The 24,496-nt window shown below is 46.1% G+C and overlaps 1 protein-coding gene across 1 annotated transcript; it reads left to right on the forward strand.

Moving 5' to 3' along the window:
• Positions 1-1,017: 1,017 nt before the first annotated feature.
• On the forward strand, positions 1,018-3,847 carry GP5 (glycoprotein V platelet; the record flags this gene model as incomplete). Its single annotated transcript, XM_081302280.1, is given in 4 exon segments — positions 1,018-1,072; positions 2,142-2,408; positions 2,411-2,907; positions 2,909-3,847. Coding segments are annotated over 4 exon segments (1,758 nt in total).
• Positions 3,848-24,496: the final 20,649 nt, after the last annotated feature.

Here is a 24,496-nt window from a genome sequence, read left to right on the forward strand (position 1 = left end):
GTGGATTAGAGATCCAAAACTAAAATGTAAGGGAATATAGGGGAATATTTTCTGACTTGGGAGGAGGACTTTTAACAGATGCAAGTCATGAAAAGAAAGATTAATAACCTTACCTGTATTATTTCAACCAAAAGACAAACCCCAAACTAGTTGGGGACATTTGTAACATTAACTGACAAAGGATTAACAGCCAGAATATATAAAGAATGCCTACAGTACAGCTGCATATAGAAAAATGGGCAAAAAATAATTCAGTTTCTCAGAAGATGAAACAAAAGGGGGCCCTTAATATTATACAAAGTTAAAAAAGTCCATCATTAAACAGGAAAGTTCAAAATGAAGGCCATGATCATTGTAAATGATGAAATTTCTAAAAAAGCTAAACTGAACAAAGATGTGACACTCGGGAATCCTTTCAGACTATTGTTTATCAGCATAACCACTTTTATTTTTTTTAATTATTTTTTTTATTGGTTGTTCACAACATTACAAAGCTCTTGACATATCATATTTCATACATTAGATTGAAGTGGGTTACAGCATAACCACTTTAAAGTGGAAAGCAGCTTGAGAGTTAAAATGAACATGTGAACTCCCTTCAAACCAGCAAGGCCATCACTGAACAAGTTTGACAGTGTTTTTCTTCCCCTCCCCCCAAAAAAAGTGGAGCATTTTAGAATGTCCTTAGCTTCATCCCTAAAAGAAGGGGAAAATGGAGCACAGTATTGCCCAATGTGGCATGCAAAGGAAGTGTGACCCATTTAGGGGTGTGGCTGCTTCGATGATCCAGTGAAACTTTTCTAGCATCACAGTCATCTTGTGCCATTTATGGAAAAACTTTCCCTCCTATCACTCAATTTAGACAGTAGAATTCAAGTTACATATGGTCTCTGAAGATATTTGTCATTAAAAACCAGAATATGCCCTCTGTGATAGGGTCCTTTCCCTGACCATATTCTGGGGAAGTCTTTATCCTCAGGATGCAAGGATGTTCCCTCTTCCTCTGCAAAGTGCAGAATGACATGCACAGCTCTAAGCCTTTCGGTTGCTTTGGGGTGCAGATCCAATTCAGGTAAGACCAAATATATATATATATATATATATTTTTTTTTTAATTAGTATAGGCAAGTACAGGGCTCACTCAATGTATGCATAAGAAATAAAATTTGGTACAAGAAACAATTTATGTAAAATTTTGCTTGGGAAACATTGTTTTTCAGATTGGTATTGTATTTCAGATAATTCAATGTCCTGTTAATTTTTATTTTTTAAAAAATTTTTATTCGTCCTGATTAATTATACATGACAATAGAATGCATTTTGTTACATCATACATAAACAGAGTGTAACTAATCATTCTTCAACTGTTAATTTTTATTAAAAATCATAGAAATAGTAGCCCCTTATTTATGGCTATGTCAGAAATACTGTAGACAAAATTTAACACTGTGCTATCCTAGTTAAGTTACTTGACCTTTCAGTGCCTCAGTGTCTTAATCCTAGAGGATAATTATAGTACCTATGATAAATATTGTAAGGATTAAATGAACATAAAGTGCATGGCATAAAGTGATGGGTATTAGTCTGTGTTCTTAGCTTGGCTGTAAACACGGTATTCCCTGTTCCTTTTTTGGGGGGCGGGGGGAGTAAATTGTACTTTGAAAATAAATGACAGAAAACAAGTCGGATGGGGGTGGGCACAGACTGTCCTACTTCCTGTCCTTGTAGTCATTGCCAGTCCTGTCCCCGGTAAATTACAGCCAGCCTTGAAGTCAAGAACACAGCCATTTTCACAATGGACTTGGCTTTGTTAGATCCGTGAACCTGAATATGAGAATGATTAATTAGTTCTCTTCATGTGAAGATTTTAAAACATTGGCTATTCTATAGCTTGAAAACGCTTTCATTTCAATGTTTTAAAACAGTGAAAATCAGTAAAAGCGAGACCAGGTAGTGTAGAATGAATGTCTTTCACCACTCAAGCACACCTGCGTTCCTAAGAAAAGGAAACGACTAAGTTAAATCTAAGCAAAATTGAAAGGCAATGGGAATCTTGGTGAAAGGGTTGTGCCCATGCAAACTGCGTAGGATTACAAAAGGCGCCGGAAGCAAAAACGCCCGTATGTCTGTTGCCATTTCAGATATGTTAAGGAGCATCCGGCTGTGCGCATTGCTCCTGCGCGCCCAGCCTTTCCCCTGCCCTCAAGCCTGCAAATGTGTCTTCCGCGACGCCGCGCAGTGCTCCGACAGCAATGTGGCGCACATTGTGGACCTGGGTCTGCCCACCAACCTCACGCACGTCCTGCTCTTCCGAATGGGCCGCGGAGCCTTGCAAAATCACAGCTTCAGTGGCATGACCGTCCTGCAGCGCTTGATGCTATGGGACAGCCACATCTCTGATACTGCCCCCGTACCTTCAATGACTTGATAAAACTAAAAATCCTCAGGCTGTCGCGCAACAAAATCACCCGTCTTCCAGAAGCTCTCCTGGATAAGATGATGCTCCTGGAACAGTTGTTCTTGGACCACAATGCACTAAGGGACATTGACCAAAACATGTTTCACCAATTGGCTAACCTGAAGGAGCTCCTTCTGAATCAGAATGAACTCACTTTTCTTTCTGCTAACCTTTTCACAAATCTGGGGAACCTGAAACTGCTGGATTTATCGGGAAACAATTTGACCCACCTGCCCAAGGGACTGTTTGGAACACAGGCTAAGCTTGAGAAACTTCTGCTCCACTCCAACCAGCTCGTCTCTCTGGATTCGGGGCTGCTGGACAACCTGGACGCCCTGATCGAGCTGCAGCTCGACAAAAATCACCTCCGTGCCATCACGGCTGGTGCCTTCGACCGTCTCAGGAACCTGGGGACCTTGACTCTTTCGAGAAACCACCCCGGGTTTCTGCCCCCCCCCCCCCCCCGCACTCTTTCTTCATTCTCACAGCTTGACTCTGTTGACCCTGTTCGAGAACCCGCTGGAAGAGCTCCCCGACGTGCTCTTCGGGGAGATGGCCGGCCTGCAGGAGCTGTGGCTGAACGCCACACAGCTTCGCACGCTGCCCGCCTCGGCCTTCCGCAACCTGAGCGGCCTGCACACCCTAGGAGTGACAGTGAGCCCGCGCCTGAGCGCGCTCCCGCAGGGCACTTTCCAGGGTCTGGCTGAGCTCCGCGTGCTGGCCCTGCACTCCAATGGCCTCGCCTCGCTCCCAGACGCCTTGCTGCGCGGCCTCGGCAGGCTGCGCCAGGTGTCGCTGCACCACAACCGGTTGCAGGCCCTGCCCCGTGCGCTCTTCCGCAACCTCAGCAGCCTGGAGAAGATCCAACTCGACCACAACGAGTTGGAGACTCTGCCTGGCGATCTATTTGGGGCTCTGCCTCAGATGACGGAAGTCCTGCTGGGGCATAATCCCTGGCTCTGCGACTGTGGCCTGTGGCCATTCCTTGAGTGGTTGCGACAGCACCCGGGTCTAGTGGGTCGAGAAGAGCCCCCGAGCTGCCCCGGCCCTGTGGAGCGCGCTGGCATGTTGCTCTGGGCCCTCCTGGAGGGTGACCCCTGGTGCCCAAGCCCTCGGGGCGCGCCTCCCCGCCCTCTAGCAGGGAACGCCCTGGAAGTCCCCATCCCCTCCTTGCTTCCTAACAGGGCAGAACCTGGGGCCTGGACCCAGATGGTGGCTACCAGCGAACATCAAGATCACAGCCTCTTCTGGGGCCTGTATTTTTTGCTTCTAGCTGCTCAGGCCGTCATAACCGGCATCATTGTGTTTGCTATGATTAAAATAGGCGGGCTCTTTCGAAAATTAATCAGAGAGAGGGCTCCTGAGTCAACTGGAAAACCTCGTCATTAAAACCTGACCAGGGTATTGTCAGATATGGCTCTGGGGAGAATCCAGACGGGGCTGCTGTTCTCCCTTTCCTCCTCTCTGCCACCTTTCCCTCTCCCTCCCCCCCCCCCTCCTCCTCAGCCCTTCTCTTTCTCTCTCCTCAGAACTAACCTTTCCATTTGTGAGTTACTACCACCTGCAGGCCTCTGTCTCCCCCTGTTTCATACACTACATGGACTGTGATTGGCCCACACTGTCCCACTAGCCCCCCTGGTGTCTGGGGGAGAGAGAGAGTTTTGAAATGTTTGAGGCTGCACTTCCAGCCAGAGCCTGACTCCCGCACATGGCAAACCTCCTGTAAATATTTGTGAAATGAATGAATAAAATAAAACCTGGGATCTGAGTGATGCTGCCATTTCCTGAGAGAAAGGATGGGTTGTTCTCCTTATCTACTTGTATTTGAAAAGCAGAACTCTTCCAGTTCTTTGTTTTGTTTTTGTGTTTTTGGTGGGTGCTGGGACTGAACTATATCCCCAGCTTCCAGTTCTTTCTCTTGCCTTTTACTTCTGCCTTCATATATCTCTGAAAGCACTGGACTCCATTCATTCAGCAAATAGTTTCAGGGTAGGCCTCCTCTGTGACAGTTTGAGAAAGAAGGAAAACATTGAACCTTCCCTTCAGGGGTACAGCACCCAGTGAGAGCAGCCATCGAGCCTGCCATGACCGAGAATATAGGAGCTTACCGGGTCACAGTGTGGACTGAGGAGGGTCCCCTAAGTGAATTCAGAGAGCCAGCACCTGACTGTGAAGGCTGGGAAACTGCTCAGCATGCTTAGTCACCTCTCCGGAGTTTCCACTTGCTTTGCATCAGTGAAATATGTCATTTGGTTTTCATTTCCTGGAACTAAACACCACATCATTTCATAAGCATTTATGGAGCAGCAAACATATGACAGGTGTTCATGAATGTAATGATAAGCTTGGTTCCTGGTTTATTATGCTTGTATCACATTCTCATTTATTCTTGCAATTGAAAGCAGTTAAGCCCTTGTTGCTTTAATTGAATGGCTGTGCTTGTGAGAGGCATTGGTTGACACAGGGCTGCTAAATTGACAGCTGTGGGTTCCGTCCTGGCTCCTCAATTTACTGCAGAGCACCTTGGGCAAGACACCTACACACATTGTCTAAGCCTTGGTTTCCTCATCCCTGAAAGGGGATAAAATAATACCTGCCTCACAGAGCGGCTGTGAGGATTAAATGTGATAAAGCATATAAAGACTTAACCCAGTGCCCTGCATACAGTAAATGCGCAATGAATGGCAGTTATTATAACTCAAGGGTGAGCAATGATTGCTGCATCATGATTTCTAAAGAAGAGTTTTGAGTTGTGTTTTTCTTTGGATATAAAAGAAAGAGCAAACTTTCTCAAACTGGAAGTTCCATTCAAACCCGTCATCCTCACCTGTGGGTGGTCTCAGGGCTGTGTGGTGAGGCTGTGTGCTCACAGAAGAGCTGTGGATCCTTGCAACTGGATGTGGAGCAGGAAGACCTGGATCCTGGCATTTGTAGATGTACTTCTCTTTCAAGGACAAGTACATATGTCTGCTTGCATGGTAGACTCATGTGTTCCCATGGTGCTTTCTATCTGGCACTGGGCACCCCTCCCACTAGGTCCTGGACACCCTTTACTTCAGGGTTTCGATTTAGGGTATCTGTTTAATGCGACTCTTGCACTGTAAACTTCTTAGCTGGATGTAGTCTTATTTTCAAATTTTGAAATTACTTACAGCTAAAAATCCATTTTTTTTGATGGAATACTGACTGCTTTCTAACCACTATACTCTCAGGCAAGCTCCCTAGCTCTCAAGCCTCTGTCTCTTCACCTGCAAATGAAGATGATAACAATCCCTATTACTGTTGCAAGGATAAAATGAGATAATCCACTTGAGATAAAGTCAGTGGCTGGTGCCCTGGGGCTCAAAATAAGTTAACAATTCTGATTATCTCTTTCCGGAACTTCTCTGTATTCTAGGCATTTCTCAAGGCCTTGGCATGTGTTCATTCATTTGGCAGATATTTATTGAGCACCTACTTTGTACCCCTTCTAAATGGAAGGACAGAGCTATGGATAAAACAATGTGCACACTTCCATGGGTTTGCATTCTACTGTCCCCTCCCACTGTAACTTTGATCCAGAATTCTTGGCCATTATCTTCTAATATACAGAAAAGTATGGAGGACAACTTTGAGCACATTGGCTACTGTAAAATGTTTATACTTGGCTATGCTTGCTTCACAATTAATTTTTTTTTAGTTGTGTAGATGGATACCATACCTTTATTTTATTTATTTATTTTTATGTGGTCCTGAGGACTGAACCCAGGGCCTCGCACGTGCTAAGCAAGTGCTCTGCCACTGAGCCACAACCCCAGCGCTTCACAATTTTTTTAACAGAATAAAATACAACAGATAAAGTTGAAGGCTCCTGTAGATATCTCTTCCCTGATTTCATTCCTTTCCTTCTCTCCTGAGAGATCACCTACTTAATAAATTTGGTGTTTTGCATCCATCCCTGTGCATGCTTTTAGATTTCTACTTTTGTTTTGGTAGAGTATTTTGTTGTTGTCATTGTGGTTTGTTTTGGTTTGGTGCATCCTCAGCCACATCCCCAGCCCTTATTTTTATTTATTTATTTTGAGACAGGGTTTGTTAAGTTGCTTAGGGCCTCACTAAATTGCTGAGGCTGGCTGTGAACTTGGGATCCTCCTGCGTCAGCCTCCCAAGCTGCTGAGATTACTGGCGCGCCCCACTGTGCTTAGCTATTTTTACCTCATGTATTAAGATGCTCAGTTTTTTTTTTCCTCCTTCAAGGTGTTGAAATGGTAAATAAATTTACAGATTTTGAAAAGCAAATTCATGTCCACCTTCCTGAGGTAAACCCAGCCTGGCCATGCATTCTTAAAATATATTAATAGACTCAGTTGGCTAATGTTTTGTTTTGAACTTCAGTATCTATTCATTAGTTAGATTTACTTATAAATTTTTAAAAATAATATCTTTGAGTAGTTTTGATTCCAGATTATAAACTGGGATTTTTTTTCTCTCACTCTACTTTGTAAAACTGGGGTCATCTTTTCCTTGAAAATATTTGTAATGCTCCTCTGAAAACCCTTCTCGGCCTGGTTGTATGTGTATAAGTGTGACATATCTATTGCTTCAGAACAAATGCTCCAAATCTTAGTGACTCCAAACAATACAATTTATTATCTCACATTTTCTGAAGGTCAGTAATTTGGCAGTAACTTCATTGGGTGGTTCTGGCTCAGGGTCTCTCAAGGAGTTTTCTTCGAAATCTTTGCTGAGGCTATCATCTGAACAGGAGGTGGACAGTCTGCTCCCAGAGTCTCTCACACAGTTGGTAGTTCCTTGCCACATGTACGCCTGTAGTAGTTTGTTTTGTGTTACTCTGACAAAATACCTGAGGCTGGGAATGGAGACTGGGGTACTTTATAAAGAAAATAAATGTATCCAGATGTGGTGGCCCATGCCTGGAATCTCAGTGACCCTGGAGGCTAAGGCAGGAGGATCCCAAGTTCAAGACCAGCCTAGGAAACTTAGCAAGACCCTGTCCAGCCTAGGAAACTTAGCAAGACCCTGTCACAAAAAATAAAAAGTGTTCGTGATATGGGGATGTGGCTCAGTGGTAGAGAGACCCTGGGTTTAATCCCCAGTACTGGAAAAAAAAAGAAAAGAAAAGTATATTTAGCTCACAGTACTGGAGTCCAAGAGCATGGTGCTGGTGTCCTGGTGAGAGCTCCTTTGGCAGAATCACAACATGGTAGAGAAGCTGGAAATGCAACATGCAGAAGAAACCAAGCCCATGAAGCATCCTCATGATCTGACCTGTTCTCATAGGACTTCCCAAGAGAGCAAGAATGGACCCCCATGAGAAAAGCAATAAATCTTTTTGTTCTTTTTAAACTAACACATACTTATTGTACATATTAATGGGATTGGATGTGATATTTCCACGCATCTATACAATATGCATGGATTGTATTCAACCACCTTCCTGCTGTCCCCTTGCCCCACAGTAACCATGATTCTATTATCAGGTCAACTTAAAATAAAATCTGATGTCATGTATAACCAAAAGGAACAAATTTTTTAAAAAGGTAACAAAATTTTAAAAATAAAATAAAATTTGAAAAAAAAATACTAAACTGTATACTTTAAAATAACAAATTTTATTATATGTGAATATATATCAAATTTACAAAGTAAATTCAAGGAAAGCAAATAGGATCAAGAAGATATTCATGGTAAAAAATGACCTACAGAGAAGGAATGTCCCTGTGAGAGAAGGAGAGAGGCATCCATTCCTTCCGAAGGTGGGGCCTGGGTGGTCTGATGGTCCCCCAGCAGGGCCCACCTCTTCAAGATCCCACAGCCACACTATAGATGCACTTCCAAGCACATGAGCCTTTAGGGGACAAACCATGTCCAAACTGTGGCAACTTCTTTTGGGGCTGCTTGAATGTCTTCATGAGAGGGCAGCTGACTTCCCCAGAGCAAGTGATTTAAGAGCAAGATATCAAGGCAGAAGCCCACGGTGCTGCTTTATGGCATAGCTTTGACGATCACAGTCGTTTCCACAGTAGCCTCCTGGTTTGCACAGGCAGGTCTGTGCAGTGTGGGAGGGCCTTACTCAGCAGGTGAACGCCAGGAGGCCAGAATCACTGCAGTCACTTTGGAGTCGGATTGCCACAGTATACATGACTTGTGTGTGTGTGTGTGTGCAATTTATCTTAAATACTGATTGAGTTTTTTCCCAGTGGTTACAGATTTATTCATTCTCTACACCCTCACGTTTATTACAATCTTTATTTTGAAAGTGTCCATTTTGTCCTAGCATTTTTATTTAGCTTTAAAAATCTCCACCAGATCTTCAGTTGTTCCTTTTTAAAATCCCTATTATTATTTATATCCATTTTTATCTTGTTCACTTTTACAACATTTTTCCCCCCATTTTATTAGCTTTTTAGTAAGGTAAGACTTTGAGCTTTGGTGACCCACTGTATCGTATCATTGTTTTTGTTTTCTATATCATTCATTGTCAATTTTTGTTTCTTTCTTTCCTATTTTTTTTTAAACTGAGAAATGAACCCAGGGACACTTTGCCACTGAGCCACATCCCCAGCCCTTTTTATTTTTTATTTTGTGACAGGGTCTCACTAAGTTGCTTAGGATTGACCACACCCAGCCTAAATGCATTTTTTTTAAAAAAACCTTTCTCTTATTGATTTTAAAATCAGTTGTGGTCTCTATGATTCCAATTCTTAGGACTTGTTTTAAGGCTTAGTACATAGTCAGTTTTTGAAATTGTTCTCTATGTGCTTGAGAAAAGAATACATAATCTCTTCCACTTTGGGTTCAAGATATTATATATCCATTAGATAAATCTTGTTAATTTTGTGCTTAAGGCTTCTATAAAGCCACTAAGCTTTGTTTTTCTTGTTAACTAATTTTTGAGAAAAAAGTTGATTGTGAATTCATTGATTTTCCATCGTAATCCTATAAATTTAGCATATATTTTACTGTAAGTCACCAAAAGGCTTAATTCTGAGATGTCATAAGAGGTTTGATTTTAATTTAAATCTAATTTTAATTTAAATCTAATGAATTTAACCTTTTATAGTTATGTGGTATCAGTGTTTATCCCCATATTTTTTAAAATCTGTTTTGTCTGATTTTCCCTTTTTTGTAGGTCACCTGTTTTCTTTTGGCCGGCATCTTTATAGTACTTTTGTTTTTCATCCCTTTTTTTCACCTTTCCTCTTTGGTTTTACTTTAGGTGTATCTTTTGTAAGCAGCATCCGTTGTGTTTTTCTAAACTTTATTTAGATAATATCTTTCTGCCAACAATTGAAATTGATCTGTTTACATTTAGTTACCTGCTTGCTGATGTATTATTATTAGAAAGTCATTGTGTATTTCCTATTTTCCATTTTTTTTCTTTCTTCTTCTCCCACCCCCTTTCATGTCCTCTGGTAGGTTGATAAAGTTTGATTATTATTTTTCTCATATTTTTAAAGGTTCTTTTTAATGGTTATCTTTTTAAAAAAACATACTTAATGATAAAAATTTCCAACAAACTCGAAAGTATTAAATTTCTCTTTTCTCTTTCCAACCGTGGCATGGATTTTATTGTCTACCCCCCTTCTGGCAATTTGGGTCCCTTCTATATCAATTTTGATAATTGTTGAGAAACTGGAAAATGAATAAAAAGGAGCAAATGCCATTATTTCTGTGTGATCCTCGTTTACTGCGGTGTCAGGAGTTTAATATCATTCCATATCCGTTCTATCACTTCCTTCCTGTTTCTAGAAATTCTGGGCCTTGTGCCAGCTGATTCCTGGAGCTTCTCTCTACAGCCTTCCATAGTTGCTTCCACAGTTTCCTGAATTCCATGTCCTCTTCCTCCTTGTCTACTCCTGGGAAGCGGGAGACAGAGGGCATCTCTATACTTGACTGCTATTTTAACTGGGAATTCTACATTCAAATCATCTTGCATCAAGATTGCTGGTAAGAATTTGTTGTCATTATGGATAGGTGATCCTTTATTCTTTCTTTTTCTTTTTTTTTTTTTTTTTTTTTTTTTGTACCATTGAACCCAGGGGTGCTTAACCACTAAGCCACATCTCTTTTTTATTTTGAGACAGGATCTTGCTAAGTTGCTTGAGGGCCTCACTGTGTTGCTGAGGCTGGCTTTGAACTTGTGATCCGCATGCCTCAGCCTCCTGAGCGTGCACTGGGCTCTTTGCAGTTCTTTGGTTTGTGATCTTCTCCGTGTCCTTTGTGTTCTGATCTCACCAAGCACAGCTCTTTCATTTCACTGATGACAATAGGAACTTCCAGGGTCCTCTGGAGACTTTTGTCCTTGCATTTTGTGAAATTCTCTGATTTTTTTTCTCTTTTAATCTCCTTCCTTCTTTCTTTTCTCTCATTTTTTAAATCTCTCTCTTCTGGAAGAGTCCTCAGCTCTGTCTCCCATTTGAAATTTTAATTTCTGAAATTACCTTTTTAATTGAGAACAGTGTTTGTTTGTTTTAAATAGACTCTTACTCTTGTTTTATAAACACAGATTCTTTTAAAATTTTTCTTAGGATACAGAAGTTAGTGTTTTTGAGTTGTTTTTTTTTTTTTTTTTTTTTGGTGGGGGTACCAGGGATTGAACATAGGGCACTCGACCACTAAAAAGCCACATCCTCAGCCCTATTTTGTATTTTATTTAGAGACAGGGTCTCATTGGGTTGCTTAGCGCCTTGCTGAGGCTGGCTTTGAACTTGTGATCCTCCTGCCTCAGCCTCCCGAGTCACTGTGCTGGGATTACAGGTATGCACTACTGCACCCGGTACATTGTTGAGTTTTAACATTTCCTTTTACTTTCTGAACTACATCTTTTTTTTTTCTCCAGGATTTCTTGTTGTTTGTTGCTTGTTCCTCTCAACCTCCTGCTTGTGGTCTCATATGTTAGAAATGAAGCAACAAAAATGACTGACATTGGGAGCTTTGTACGCACAGGTGACTGTAAGTGACTTTGTACGCACAGGTGACTGCCAGCTTCACTTTAGGGTACTGGGGTGTCAAGCTGAGGGCTGTCTTGGCAATCTCCACAAACCACAGTGCTTGTGGAGGGTTGCTTCTCCGGGACCTGGTGATCTCTTGTAGCTTTTGTTGGTTTGATTTCCTAGGGATGGGAGCAGATGCAACTGTTACGTACTAGCTTTCAAATAATTCCCAGCTTTTAAAAATATTTTTTATTTTGATAGTTTACATATTTTTAGTTTTTTTCTTTCTCTTCTTTCTTTCTTTTTTAAAAATTTGTTCTTTTTAGATACACATGACAGTAGAGTGTTTTGACACACTGTACCTACGTGAACTCCTGGCTTTATTCCCCCATTACCTGGCCTGTGTTGTACCTGGTGCCATGAATTTCTCTTGAGATCTGCTGGGAAGGGATCCGCCACCCACCCAGCCATGTTCCTTCTTGCCTTCCACTCTTTCAACTGTTCTGTTTCATAAACTTGCTTGAACCTCCATCCATTGATGATTCTCTCCTGCTCCCCGTGACTTTGTGAATTGATACTTTTTCAGTTCCTGTTCTGCCATCCAAGTGGGGTCCCCTGAAGGAGAGGCAACACATTGATATTTGAACTAAATTGAGCTTTTCTATTCTCTAAGTTTCTAGCTCTGGAAGTTTACTTGACTTCTCTTGGGTCTTCCTCATCCAGGGTTCCTCCTGCACTCTGCACCCCACCCCCCGCTGTGTGTTGTACTGGACTTTTATCTTCCTAGAGCCTCTGCAGGTTGGGCTCTGGACCTCTGCAGACATTGGAACTGACCGAGGCTGTTTTGGGAGAAGTCACTTTGGGCTTCCCAGCTTTTAAAACTCACCATTACTCCCAGGGCGTGCCAAAGTCAGGGAGATGCCAGGACTCACTGCCAGGAGCTGTGCACCCCCTCATTAGACACCTGGAATGTTACAAGATGATCCTATCAACATCATAAAAACACAAACACTCATTGAGTTCCCGGGCTGAGCCCAGAGTACGGGGAGGATGAGATGCCCAGGGGGGAAAACAATCCCATCCCTTCCACCTCTCTTCCAGGAGCCGCTTCCTGGATTTTATAACCCCAGCACAGACACTGATATTTCCAAATCCAGCCTCTGGGAGGGTTCTGTGTTTCAGGGCCCACATTCATAATAACCTTTATAAACATCTAATATGTATCTGGTACCATGGAGTTAGTTTGCCTAACCCTCCTAACTGCCCTGAGAAGTGGGTGTTACTGTCCCACTTTACAGATGGAAAAACTGAGGTCCAGCATGAGGTGGGAAATACCTAAGGTTATGACGGGGAGAGCTGTTACAGGAGCTCAAGTCTCTTGGCTCCTAGAGGGATTCTAAGGCCCCCACCCCAGCCCCATCTCCTGGTATGGACTGGGTCAGCTGCCAAGCCAGGGCCCGCTGCTCAGTGGGGTAAATGCCAGGGGACACTCGTGTTCATGACCATAGACCTCTTGACCGAGCAGCTCTAGTCCTTCAAGTCTATCAGGGACCCCCTGGGAGCTGAGCATTGTTTGTGGAGACCTTCACTGATGAGAAGGAGAAAGAGGAGGGAAGGAGAGGAATAGAGAAGGAAAGCTGTGTGGGGAGAGTGGATGGGGGGAGAAGAAATGAGAGAAAGGAGGCGGGGGGGATCCTGAGCGCAGACACTGCTGACAGTGGTGACGGCTCAGCCCTTCCCAGGCAGGAGCCACCCAGGGTCCACCGGAGGCATCCTGTATGGCGGGAATGGCAGAGAGTTGGTCTCAGCTCTGCCATTGATTGGGTTTCCCCTCACCAGGGTGTTCTGAGTCAAAGAAGGTCATGGAAGGTAGGTGCACAATAAGTGGGGGTCTGTTGGGCTTGAGGGTTCCCTGCTGGCTCACGAGGGGGGGAGGGCTGGTGGGTGGGAGAATGTGGTATCTGCTCATCTCTCCACACCCTTAGTGTGACCCTGAACAGCGCCACTGGCACAAAGGAGACCTGGAACAAGGTGCCAACAGAGCTACAGAGGGGGAACAGGTGTGGGGGAGGCCTTCTAGACAAGTCTCTCCCATGGCCTGTCCTCCCTCCACAGACTCCCAGTCCAACCCTGCCACCCTCTCCTGCTGACCTCCACTACAGAGACCGCCACCTCTGGAGACCTCTACAACCCCAGCCTCCTCTTAGCAGAAGGCAATGAGTTGGGCCTCCTTCTTCACTCTGAAGAGAGGAGGAAAATACCAGTGTTTCTGTTTCTGTCCCTTCAAGCTCAAGTACAAATTCATCCTCAGTTCAAATTCCTTTCAGTTGATTGTAGAGGAGTAGAGAAGATGGTGTCAATGAAACTCTGCTGAGCACCCAGCTTTGAGAATGGCATCGCTCTACTGAATCACTGGCCTAGAAACCTGGCCAGAGGTATTTAGGGAGAACACAGCGTATCCAAGGACGAGACCCAGAGAACCTACCTCTTGGATATGCCAGGTCCCCGCTTCATTGCACCATGACCCTCCCACTTTACAGCACCCCTTTGTGGTCCCACTACAGTTACTCCTAGGTACCAAGAGGCCTTTCTATTTCCAGAGATGATGACGATATCAGGGCTTAATTAAGGAAGGTTCTTCTCTATTCAGAGTTGTCCATGGAACTGGACAGAAGAGGGCTCTGGAGGTAGTAAGGCAGTGAGGCTCTCAACACCAGAGGGTCATCGGGAAGATGCTGGCCCTTTCTGAAACAGTAAAGCAACCAATCCAAAAAAGGACAAAAGCTAGCCATGGTGGCTTGTGACTTCATGCTTTATGAAAGGCCATTCTTCTTCCTTATAAACCTCTTTTCCTATTTATGCCACTGACTGCTGCATACATCTCCTGCACAGCCTTAAAGAATCCCCCCCAAGATGAAATTATTCCCACCGTCAGAGTTTGCCATTTCTCAAATATGAGAGGCAGAATGATGGTCCCCCAAATGTCCTCTTCCTAATCCTGGAATTTTGTGGATATTACTTTAAATGGCAAATAAATAAGCTTCTTACGCATGATTAGGTGCAGAAACAGAGATGGAAGATTCTTCCCGGAGCCCAAGGCCATCACTAGAGTCCTCCTCAATGATAGAAGGAGGCTGGGGCTGGAGTAGAGAACTGAAGATGTGACACTGCTGGCTTTGAAGGACAAAGAGGCCACCAATCCAGGAACGCCGGCAGCCTCTAGAAGCTGGAAAGAGGAAGGAAAACATTCTCCCCTAGGCCTCTGGCAGGAACGCAGGCCTGCTGACACGCCGAGTTTAGCCCCATGAGGTCCATTTGGGGTTTGTGATAGTTCATCGCAGAGGTGACCCACTTTTTCCATTTTCTCAAGCATGGCCACTGGCACATCTTACTATAACTCTATACAGACCGATTTTCTTCCCTGGGATCCTGGTGATAAAAACAGCTAACTAAGGCTGGGGTTGTGGCTCAGTGGTAGAGCGCTCACCTAGCATGTGCAAGGCCCTGGGTTCGATGCTCAGCACCACATAAAAATCAATCAATCAATAAACAAATAAGTGTATTAAAAAAAACCCTGCTTACTAATTTTCCTCCCATGGGGCTGGGGCAGGGTTTGGCACATAGTAGGCATTTACGGTGGGTGCTCTTCTGAATGGATGCGCATGGGCAACAACAAGCCAGCCTGGGCCTGACAGAGGCCAGTGATGACACGTGCTGTGCTCTTAGGGGCAGGCCTCATGGGACCCACAACCCTGCAGAGAGGTAAATCGGTCTTACTAAGATTTTGGAAAATCAGTTTTTGCCACTGATTTTCCAGTGGATGATTATGAGCCCCAGAGGCCCATAGTTTTTGTCTCTGAGCAAGTGTGGCTTTCCTGTCTTGGATCAGAGTGTGGGGACACGCGATGGCAGGGAGGACAAGGGGCTTGTGTGTTAGCTACCTCCTTAGGACTCTAAAGGGAGCATGGCTCGTAATCCTGGCCTGTAACTTAACTGTTCTGGTCTATGCTGAGGTCACAGCCAATGGAGAGAATTTAGAAGAAAATCGGAGGGGTGTCAGGGAGGGAGAGGAACGCCGAGGGGCTGGAACTGGCAGAGCCGGGGCGCTCAGCCTGCAAGTGAGGATTCAAGTGAGGATTCAGAGAGCACTGGTTACACCAGTAAAGGGTGGATACAAGGCAGAGGGAGGGGACTTGTTCCCTGTGGTTTCAAGAACAGATTGGAGATGGATGGGTGGGGAAAAAAAAGGGCAAAGTTTTCTCTGAACCGAGGAGAGACTTGAGCATCCTCTCAGGTTGCAGGGGCCCAACATGCACACCCAGACGGCGGCCTCTGAGACCCAGCAACCACAGGCCTGAAGGAATTCGGGCATTGGATGGAGTCAGGTGTGGGGCTGCAAACTGCTCCTTAAGGTCCCTTCTACCTCACCCAGTGCATGATTAGCCACCCCTGCCCTGGGCTGAACAGGGTGGATATGGGTGTAACCTGATGTCCAGTCACTGGTCACTTGAGACACTGGCCTTGACCTCGTTAAGCTGACCTGTGCTGAGTGGAAGAACAATTTTCAGGGGTTGTTTTGGCTTCGGCGCTTAATGCCCTGGGGACAGTCCAACCTCAGACAAGCACATAAAGCCAGCTGCTCCGAAGCTAGGCTTCTTGTAGCTTGCTCTTTCCAGGGGAGGGGGCTTGGTTTTATCTTCCCAGCTGCTTTTGAAAAAGCTCAACTGTAGCGTCCCACAGAGTCCTTGCCAGGCACCAAGGTGTGGGTCTGGCTTTCTACCCCCTTCCCGTGTCTTCGCCCTGGGGCATCCCAGCCAGCCCTCGGTCCTTCCTCCCTTCCTTTATCCCAACTCGGCTTTCCCGTGTCTTCTTCCTTCCTGCTAAGTGTCCTATTGGAGGAGTCTGTGTGGTGACTCTCTACAGTGACGGGCCAGTGGTCCTTCATCAGTGGAGGAGGGGACCCAGCAGATCATACCAATCTTCACATTTGAGATACTGAAATTAGAGAAGACAGAAAAAATGTGAGGGGTTTCTAGATTCGAGTCCTGTCTTATATGTTAGCGAGATTCAAATGGTCACTCTGACTGGCTGGGTGACTTTGAGTGAATCCCTTCTCCTCTCTGGGTTTTAATGTCCCCATTCTGTAAAATGGGACTCTGGATCAGCAGGTCTTTCCACTCTATGCTCTGGAACCCAGAGTCTAGCTCCTGAATCCAAGTGTCCTCACTCCTCACCTCCCTTCCCTTGCAAATCTACCTCCCTCCCTTCCTTGATGCATCCTTGTCACCTGTCCCTCCCCCACCCCCATGTTGCACTTGAATTTCGGTGGCCCTGCTCACATCCCCTCACATTCTCAGAACAGTTGGAAAGTCAGTACAAGTGTCCACCTTGATGTCTCTGTCCCCAGTGCATCCCCACGGTCCTTCCCACACCCAGCAGAATTGTGCTGGGATGGCAGTCCTGGCGGCTCTTGGCTGTGAGTCCTTGGTCCTGCTGTGCTGTGGCCAAGCTCAAGGGTGGCTGCCACCTGGAGCTCTGTCTGTGGCTCCCAGGTGGTTCCCTGTCCCACCTCTGTCGGGAAGAGAGCACATTCTCAGGAACCTCACACCACAACAACACAAAGTTCCCCGGGTTACCATGGCCCTGCTGTGACTCTGCTATAACTGGGACAGGCATTCTTGGGACAGTCCTAGTGAGGACATGACTGGGAAGGGACTTTGTGACCTGAGAGCTCTGCGTGAAGGATGGCCACACTCAGAAGGTCCAAGGACACCCCCCAGTGGAATTTGGGGGGCACTTTAGGTCAGCAGGTGCCACTGTACTGGGGCAGAGGCCTTAAGCTCGGGTGCTTGCTAGAGAGGGGAGTGGAGGACACTGTGGCCTCCCGACTGGGCTGTCCCCTCAATGCACGAGCTGAGTGAGGGCCTTCTTCTCTGGACTCCATCCCTGGCCTGGAGAGTAAGAAGGTCCATCTCCCCGCCATAGTCATCGACATGATCCCACAGTGGAGTGCCCCTGTGGACCCGAGGGCCTTTTCTGCTTCCCTGAGAGCCCTGGGTCACTTGGCTCTTGGTCTCCACTGAGGCTGAGGCATCAGGGAAAGCAGAGCAGGCTGAGAGGCCGAGATTGCCTGTGGGAACCCACCTGCAGTGAGGCCCTGCACGGTTGCTGCCTGGGCCTCCTTACCATAGAGAGCTTAGGGAGGTGGGGTGGTGGCCAGGGACCCATCCCCACCAGGGGCCACATGGCCTCCCAAATGTGGGTCTGACACATTTCCTGACACAATTCCATTCTCCTGATGGAATGCAGTGTCACCCTCTCAAATAGGGCCCAGGCCTTTGGACTTGGCTAATAGATGGACAAGGGTGTCACTTCAGTGCCTGCTGGATCCAGCCCCTATATTTCTTTTTCCTCTTGAGGAATTCCCGCCTGTGCTTGGATTGACCTAGTGGTTCCTTTGTCAGGCCCTTAAGGACCCTTTCTTTTTTATACAACTGACTTCATCAAAAGAGGTCAACTCCAGCTGGGTGTGGTTCACGCCTGTAATCCCAGCAGCTCAGGAGACTGAGGCAGGAGGATTGAGAGTTCAAAGCAGCCTCAGCAAAGCAAGGCATTCAGCAACTCAGGGAGACCCTGTCTCTAAAACACAAAATAGGGCTGGGGGTGTGGCTCAGTGGTTGAGTGCCCCTGAATCAATCCCTAGAACACACCACCACCACCACCACAAAAAAGAGGTCAACTCCAGTAGGGCAGGTCTGGACACGGGAAGCCTTATACTTTGTTTGACACTTGGCCAGAAGGACAGGGTCAGCCTCATGGCCACCTGAGGTTTAAAAACTCAGATGAGAGCAGTGATATTTATAAGAGCTGCTGGGAAGAGACGTGGGCTCAGCTGCTCCTCCTGATAGTCACAAGTACATCCCTTAGATGCCCCAGGTGCAGAGAGCAGGGGTCCTGGCCCTCAGTAGAGGGCCCTCCTATTCTGAGGCAAGGCCATCTGCTTTTGTGGAGGGACATTATAAGAAAAGACCCCGTGGGGCTCATGGCTCTCAGTTGTTAGAATGCTTTTCAGGAACATTCAGATCAAGTGACAAAATGTCCACTGCAAAGACCCTTAGGAGAAATGCTCCTTTGGCTGATGTCACAGGGTCACTCTCCTCTTGGGCCACTCCTCTTGTCTGGACATATGGATGGGTTTGGTTTCCTTTTCCTTATTGTCTGCCTGGAAGTTGAGGGGGAAGTGTATGTCTGCTCTGGCAAGGTTCCCTCCTTGTCCTGCTGCTCTGGCAGTGTCCCCTGGTTCCCTCAGGTGCAGCCTCTTCTCACTGCTCTCCCCTGCTGAGAGCCCTGGAGACATTTGCCACACCCTCCTCTCACCCCAACCCCTGCTCTGTGACATTCTTGGCTTCATTCTCACTCTTCCGAATGGCACTGGGGCTGCATGTGTCAGACCCACGGAAGACACTGGCCTTGAGTGGGGGAGGGCGGTCTTCCTGTGCCTGCTGACCAGACATCTGGGGCAACACGGACCTGCCCATCACCTGTGGCACAGCACCTCCAGCCTGTGTCTGTAACCCAGGCAGGAGAAAAGGACAACACTGAATGTCAGCCAAGTCTATCCACTGAAAAATAATTTAAAAAAAAATTGCCTAGCATCCAGACAGAAAAGCATGTAAGTCGCACGTGTGTGGCTGGATGGACGATCCCAAGTTGATCACTTAGCCCCTTTCCTCCTTCTGTTTTCCCACCTTTAACTTGTCCTATCCTGGTACATTTTACTTGAACTGCTAACTCCTCTCTGGAGCCAGGGCTTCCATGAAGACACAGCAGGTGAACCTGTAGATGGGGAGGTCTCTAGTTCTCTGACACGACCCAGAAGCTGCTCCAGCCACAACCCAGAACCATGGCTCTGCCCTTGAGGCTTCTAGGAGCGATGGGGAGCCGGGCAGATCCCAGGGGTCATCCACAGTCAGCCCCAACACCAAATGTCTCCGCGCATCACTTCTTAACTGGGTCTCCATCACGCTATCCACCATGTGATTACTGTGTTCCTGAAGCAATCGGGACTTTCCTGTCTTCAGAGTTATGTGCTACAAGAAGCAAGGTGAAGTCCTTTCCCTTAGTTTTCTAGGAAGGAAATAGCCCAGGATCAAGTCTGTGGCTTGGTATGGTAGTACATGCCTGTAATTCCAGCAGCTCGGGAGGCTGAGTCAGGAGGATTGCAAGTTCAAAGCCAGCCTCAGCAACGTAGAGGCCTTAAGCAACTTAGCAAAGACGCTGTCTCAGAATAAAAAAAATAAAAATAAAGAAATAAGAAGGGGATGTGGCTCAGTGGTGAAGGGCCCCTGGCTTCCATCCCTGGTACAAAAAAACAAACAACTTAAAAAAAAAAAATTCCCAAGTGACGGCTGCCACAATGGAATTTAGGCTCAGTCCTGTCTTAGCATGTATTAACTAGCATTTGGGCTGGGCATGCTGAAGACCATGTTGACACACATGTGGTGGTCAGCACCAAGCATCAAAAGGGTCTGGAACCAGAAGGCAAGAAAGATGCAAATGTGGACTGTGAACAAATTCCCCTCCTCTTTCCCTCCCTTGTTCTTGCCTCCCTTCTTCTGCTTTACCAAGTGAGACTAGGTGAAAAGATGATTTTATTCATAGCCAAGTAGGCTGACATATATGGTTATCTGGTGTAGTGTCCCCACTTTACGGATGAGAAGACTGAGACCCAAAGAGGGAAGTGACTGGCTAATGTCTGTGTCTGGGTTCCTAACCGCCCCCTGTCTTCTTGAACACATTCATTAGCCTGTTTATCTGGCTAAAGGCATTTCCCTCTGTTCCTTTGAGGGCCGCTCTCCAAGAGGAATTTGTGGCAGGTACAGGAGAAGAGCAAGGCACCCATGGCAGCCGCAGTGGAAGAGTGGGGCTCTGCTCCTCTGCGGGCACGGGGCTGGCGGGGCCCTCAGCAGAACCTGTTCATTCACGCAGCGATGAAGGAAAACACCCTTGTAGCTCGGTCCCTGACCTTTAATTAGGTGTGGTGACGCTGGAGACTGCTCCTGCCATGAGGGCTGTGAGTTGTTCACTTAATCATTTCAAAGGCTGCTCTGTTTTATTGTGGCATAAAATTTGGACGTCTCACATTAAAATGGACCATTAAATGCAACTTGAATTGCTTTAGGCCAGAGAGAACTTTTCCCTTCTTCTCCCTGGGACCAGCCCCGTCCCTTCCCTTCCCCTTTCTGCCCCCTTCCCGCCCCCACCTGTTAACTGTCTGTCTTCAAACTGAATTTTTTTGAGGGAAAGGAATGGGAAGGTTCTTTGGAAATCAAAGTTTTTCAAGCCATCTATCTGGCAAACTTCCTGGCCGGGCTCAGATGGTCCTTGAGGCTGACAGGAGGCAGCCTCGGGTCTGTGGGTCCAGGTGGACTAAGGTCTCCATAAAAAATGAAACCACAGTCATGAGTGTCAGGGGCTGATGCCCAGGTACCTGTGGAAAAAGTTCAAGTTGCTTCTCCCTCCAGGCATATAGGGCCTCCTGATGCAGTGGCTCTAAAAGCTCGCTCCCCCTACCACAGGGCCTTTGCTTCTTGTCTAGATGGCCTCTCCTTAGTCCCTTCTCCCCACCCCCCCCCACAGTCCTGCAGCCACCTTCCCTCTTCTCCGTGCCTTCCTGGATTCCTCCAAGCTGGACACATCTCTCCCTCCTCCGTCAGATCAGGGAACATTTCTTACACGAGGTCAGGACTGGCTTGACTTTGGGATGCTTCATATTCCTTGTGTGTATATCTCAGTCCCCAAGCTCATTTCAGCTGGACCCTGCGGACCCCTCGCATTGTGCCTGCAGATGGCCACAAAGTTGTGCAGGACTTTTGTTCATCTAGACGGAGTCTAGCCCGTTCTTACGAGCCTGCCCTCATGACTCACCCACGGAAGTAGCATGTCACCAGTCACTCGGGAGCTATTTCCAGGCCCGCTTGAGAAACATTGCTGGGGACGCGCGGAGGATGGGGTTTTTAAAATAGAGAGAATTCAAGGAATGTTTCCTCCATTATAAAAATCATCAGTCAATGGCAGAAAAATGTGAAAAAATATAAAAGGCAAAATTATAGGGCCAGGAAAGATGGCTCATATCCCGTCACCCCTAGCCAGGCCAGCCTTCCCCGAAGGCCTATACCACACCTGCAGGCTGAGGGCAGCGGGTTCAGGCCAGGGCAGAGGGGTGGGTTCGCGACCAGTTGCTGTCCCTGTGGAACTGGGCACCAGCTTGTCCAGGGTGGGTTTCCATGGCCTTTATTTTTTAAATAATATTTTCAGAAGGGACTAATCTTTAATTTCATAGAATGACATTTCACCAGTAAAACAATGATCCTCAATCCAGCCCAATTTCACCTGAAGTTTGCTTTGTGTGTGTGTTAAAAAATATGTAACATAACATTTATAATTTTCTCCAATTTTAAGTTTGGTAAAAGACATACAAATTTACTATCCAGATTTTTTTTTCTTTTCTTTTTTTTTTTTTTTTTTTTTAGCACAGGGTATTGAACCCAGGGACGCTTAACCACTGAGTCACATCCCCACCATGTTTTCATTTTTTATTTTGAGACAGAGTCTTGATAAGTTTCTTAGGGCCTCCCTAAATCTCTGAGGCTGGCTTGGAATTTAGGATTCTCCTGCCTCAGCCTCTCATGCTGAGGGGATTACAGGTATGCACTACCACTCCAGGCCTATCTTAACCATTTTTTTAAAATTATTTTTTAGTTGTAGTTGGACACAATATTTTTATGAAGTGCTGAGGATCACACCCAGGGCCTTGCATGTGCTAGGTGAGGGCTCTACCTCTGAACCACAACCCAGCCTCTTTACCATTTTTTGAAAAAGTTTTTAGATGTCAATGGATCTTTATTTTTTACTTACTTTATTTATTTGTATTTGGTGCTAAGGATCGAACCCAGTACCTCACACATGCCAGGTAAGTGCTCTACCACTGAGCTACAACCCCAGCCCCATATCTTAACCATCTTTAAGTGTATAGTTCTTTGGCATCAAGTGGATGGCCACCATCCATCCCCAGAACTCTTTTATCTTCCCAAATGGAAGCTCTGTATGCATTAAGCATTGACCTCCATTCCACACTTCCCAGCCCCTTGGCAACCTCCATTCCACTTTCTGTCTCTATGAACTCAACTACTTTCTGTACTTTATATCAGTGAAATCACGTGGTATTTGCCCTTTAAAGATTGGCTTATATCACTTAGCATAATGTCTTCAGGAATCCCTTTCCTGAAGTTGAACAGTATTCCCTTGCATGCATGCACCACATTTTGCTCATTCAGTCATCTGTCCATGGACTGGGGCTGCTTCCTTGGTTTGGCTGCTGTGACTGCTGCTGCTGTGAGCACAGGTGTACAGGTTCTGCTTTCAGTTCCTCTGCGTAGAGGTAAAATCCTGTATCACATGGTGATTTTATGTTTAATTTTTTGGAGGGGTACCAGTATTGAATTCAGGGGTACCTGACTACTGAGCCATATCCCCAGTCCTATTTTATATTTTATTTAGAGACAGGGTCTCACTGAATGGCTTAGTGCCTTGCTTTTGCTGAAGCTGGCTTTGAACTCGCAATCCTCCTGCCTCAGCCTCCTGAGCTGCTGGGATTACAGGTGTGCATCACCACGCCTGGTTTATTTTTAATTTTCTGAGGAATTGTCGTGCTGTTCCACAGTGACTGTGTCATACATCCCTACAGGCAGTGCACAAGGGTTCCCATTTCTCCACATCCATGCTGACGCGTAATTTTCTGTTTTTGTTTTTGTTTCGTTTTGTTTTGATAGCAGCTATCATCCTAAGGGTAGGAGGTGGTATCCCTTTGTGGCTTTGGCTTGCACTTCCCTAATGACAGTGACATTGAGCATCTTTCCATGGGCTTGTTGGCCATTAGTGTATCTTCTTTGGAGAGAGGTCTGTCTGGATCCTTTGCGCATTTGTTTCATCGAGGTGTTTGAGTATTGCTTTCTCACGTGTGGATACTCTCTCCTCCACCCACTGCTCCAGGCGCGACACTCCAACCAAACACTCGTGACTCTAAAAGTCATCATCATCACCAGGAACAGATGCTGGGGACCCAGGGCAATCTTATGAAACTCGTCTTTGGAGAAACACCACTAATAACTGGGTAGGGATGGAGATGAGTCTGGGAGTTGTCACTAGGGATTTTAAAAAGGTGACTGTCTGCTTGTTTGTCCCGTTGTTATTATTCTATATATTTTCAGTGTTTCTGGCTTCATTCTTCCCACATGAGGATGGTGCCTAATATAGTCATGTGCCAACTAATGATGCTGCGATCCACAACTGGCCGCATATGCGACAGTGGTTCCATAAGATGATATCTCCCAGTGTCTTCCGGAATGTGTAAGGTGCCTCTGTGATGCTCACACAATGATGAAATCACCTGATGCCACCTCTCTCGGAAGGCACCCCTGTCATAAGAGTTGCATGACTGTTCCTTGTAGAGACCTGTTTCTGCCCCTTTGGGATGAGAATGGAGATGATAAAGCCATTTCCTTTTCCATGACGAAGGAACATTTCCTTTGTTCCTGGTTGCTCATAGCATTGACCCTATGGGACAGGGCTGCAGAGGGCAGGGGCCGCTCCCACCCACACAGCCTCTGCTGAGAGGGGCCATGAGCTTGCCATTTCACACGTGACTTTTCTTCTAATCTCTGCATCAATGAGGCAGGTTGTCAATGGAGTTCACGTGTGGGGACAAGAAGGCCCAAAGAGGCAGGTCAGAACTGGGCAGGGTTGCAATTGGAAGCCACTGGGAGTCTGGGCCCTTTCTGTGACAGGGAACACTAGAGTGGCATTTGCAGCCTGTTTCAAGAAGAAAATATCCTTCACTCCATCTCTTCTCAATCCCTCCTTTTCCACCAGACATTTCCACTCAGTCTGCAGATGTGCTTAATTCTCTGTCATTTAATAACAATCCCTGTGTGTTGTGCTCTGTGGGAGACTATAATGGTGGACACATGTCCTTACATGTTTGTCCAAACCCACAGAATGTCCAACACCAGGTGAACCCTGGTGGAAACAATGGACGCTGGGT

This window comes from Spermophilus citellus, assembly GCF_964194105.1.
Source record: "Spermophilus citellus genome assembly, chromosome: 7".
In the NCBI taxonomy this organism is placed as follows: Eukaryota; Metazoa; Chordata; class Mammalia; order Rodentia; family Sciuridae; genus Spermophilus; species Spermophilus citellus.